Source organism: Morone saxatilis, unplaced genomic scaffold (genome assembly GCF_004916995.1).
Source record: "Morone saxatilis isolate NCDOM2014 unplaced genomic scaffold, NCSU_SB_2.0 Contig9, whole genome shotgun sequence".
NCBI lineage: Eukaryota > Metazoa > Chordata > Actinopteri > Moronidae > Morone > Morone saxatilis.
This window is the reverse complement of record NW_023340268.1, coordinates 12,488,200-12,490,759: the sequence shown is the minus strand read 5'-3', so window position 1 is coordinate 12,490,759 and position 2,560 is coordinate 12,488,200. Positions and strand designations below refer to the sequence as shown.

General features: G+C 40.7%; 1 protein-coding gene across 1 annotated transcript; it reads right to left on the bottom strand.

Annotated features, from left to right (window-relative positions):
- Nucleotides 1–504: 504 nt before the first annotated feature.
- fabp3 (fatty acid binding protein 3, muscle and heart) lies at nt 505–1,873 on the bottom strand. Its single transcript, XM_035681343.1, has 3 exons — nt 1,634–1,873; nt 896–997; nt 505–806 (listed from the first exon to the last, which is right to left on the bottom strand). Exons 1-3 carry the CDS (start codon nt 1,856–1,858, stop codon nt 753–755), a joined length of 381 nt encoding a protein of 126 aa, XP_035537236.1. The 5' UTR covers nt 1,859–1,873; the 3' UTR covers nt 505–752.
- Nucleotides 1,874–2,560: the final 687 nt, after the last annotated feature.

The window sequence follows — 2,560 nt, the reverse complement described above, 5'->3', positions numbered from 1 at the left end:
CCCTGTAAAACCAGTTGTGATGGAAACTGTGGTCACACTCTTTGGATCTGCTGTTTACTTTGAGTCACAACTAACGGACTGCAATATTTTCAGGCCCACTACACACAAAGCAACTCTAATTTTTACTACATTGTTGAGTTGAAGCTGCCAAGAAATTTATTTCTGTTGTGGAGGATTATTTGCCCATTTCAGTGTTTGCAGACTGTTAGTAGACTGTTTGTAGACTTGAGTTTGTGAGTAAACTCTGTTGTTTTTTTCTTACCTTGACCTTTTCAACTGACATTTATGAACACTACACATCTTAAGAAAAAAACACACCCTGCAGCAATAATTGTTTTACATGTTTGTCCAACGGTGTAGACACTTTTATTTCCAGGCCTCAAGAGGCAATCATTTTTTTAATTCAAACACTTTCCCAGGTTTAACAGGCACCATGCATAACACATTTTCTAAAAAAAAAAAAAAAAAAAAAAAAAAAAAAGAATACAGACCTGCAATTTTAGAGAAAGAAAACAACAACAAACCATTGGAATTTATTGAGTGTTTTTTTTTTTACAGTAAAAGGAACAACAGTATAAAGAGAGGGAGAGGGAGAAAAAAGAGGTCACATTCATCAGTAATGTTAATACTGAGTGTACAGTATGAGGAAGTGGCAGCAGCCATATGAGTAGTTTGCTTGGCCTGGGATAAGGTGGGGTGCAGGGCTTTAGTTGATGCAAGTAGATGCTGGAGGGAGGTTTCAGTGTTACGTTTTACTGTGCCTTTTCGTAGCGACGTGTGCAAACGACATCTCCCATTGTGAGCGTCTGTGATGGAGAGAGAAAGATGGTTAAAACACAACCAACGCGCACCAATACCGATATTAAATATATATGCGTTTAGTGTGAGCACTGACCAGTGTGAGGGCGTTGCCGTCGACTTCCCTGACCAGGCTGGTCTCTTTGCCGTCCCATCTCTGTATGTGCACCAACTTCCCATCCTCTACTGTTACAATGGACTGCAGAGAGAAAAACAAAGGGAGCTTGTTACACACAAGTGTACAGACAAGATCGTATAAACACCTCGTAAATGAAGTTTTTGATATATTTTTAATATATATTTGAATATATTAAACTGATAAAGGGTGTGTTTTTGTGTCAAAATATGTCTCCTAAACTTATTTTGCATCTGTGCATGCATTTTGTGTCCTGATGAGTTTAAAATCGAACTGAGAAATGATTTGATTTAAGCTGAAACAAGGATGTTTTCGGTCCGTTGCTGCTGCAGACTTTCCATTCCTCTGATACTTTGAAATCTCTTGACTTCTCTGTACACCAAAACCACAGTTCATACCCCTCTGCCCTGCTAATCAGAATATGGTATGGTTGCTGTGTCTTAGGTCTCATTTTATGACCAGCCTCTCTGACCCTCACCCTCTCTCACCTCTGACCTCTCTGACCCACCGCCTCCTGTTCACATTCAAAACAAGAATGACAACCCCCGATCCTCTTCAGGACTGTAACTATCACTGTCACTATGGGTACTTCAGCCTTTTTTAAGCCTATAGCCTAAAGGGCCATGTAAACAAACAAAGATTAAACATTGCTAAAGTATAAACTGAGGTTTTGCCATCAGGTGTTGGGGTTCGCCTCACCTTAACCTTCCTGTCATCGGCGGTGGTCTCGTCAAACTCCTCTCCCAGCGTGAAGGAGAGCTCTGTGTTCTTAATGGTGCTCTGGGTCTTCACTGTCACCTTGTCGCCCTCCACTGAGATGATGGTGGTGGGCTTGGTCATGTTGCCTATTTTACGTGTAGCATAGCCCACACCTGTAAAAAAAAAAAACAAAGACACATGGGTTAAGCAATGCTGAGCAAGCATGCAAACATTAGAGAGCTACATGCAAATTACCTATTAATGCAAAGTACAACTGAGGCTGATAGGAATGCCTTTAGTCCTGCAGGTATTTTGTCATAAACCAAAGACACATGAATATCTGTATCAGAGTTCATGGCAATCTGTTCAGTAGTTGTCAAGATATTTCACTCTTTATCAAAGTGGTGGACTCTACCTCATGGTGGCGCTAGAGGAAAAGTCACCTGTACCAAATTTTGTGCCAATCCACCTTGGAGATGTTGATATATTTCACAGGATAAAACTTGCTAGATGAAATGTTGTTTCTGTTGGAAATAAAAATGTATGTGCCAAACTTCATGGGAATCAGGCCAATAGTTTCCACTAAAAGCAAAAAATGGGAGGGGATCGCTGGAGTTAATGGGAACAGGATAGTCCTTAACTGGTATGTGCTAAACTGTTGAATATTTTGATTTGTTTATAAAGTAAATGTCTCTGTTAGTAATATTACCAGCATGAGCACACATTTTGATAAAGGTTTCCAGCAGTAGCCATGCATTTACCCTTTGTGTCTCCTTCAGCTGACACGCTCTAATCTCTGTTTGTCTGTTGTCCAAACCTGCAGCATGTTCTTTAAACGCTGCAGGGTCCCATCGACCTGACTGCCTCTCTGGGCACGTATCTGTGCAAAGATTACTTGCTTTCCTTTTAGGGTGTGTGTGTGTGTGT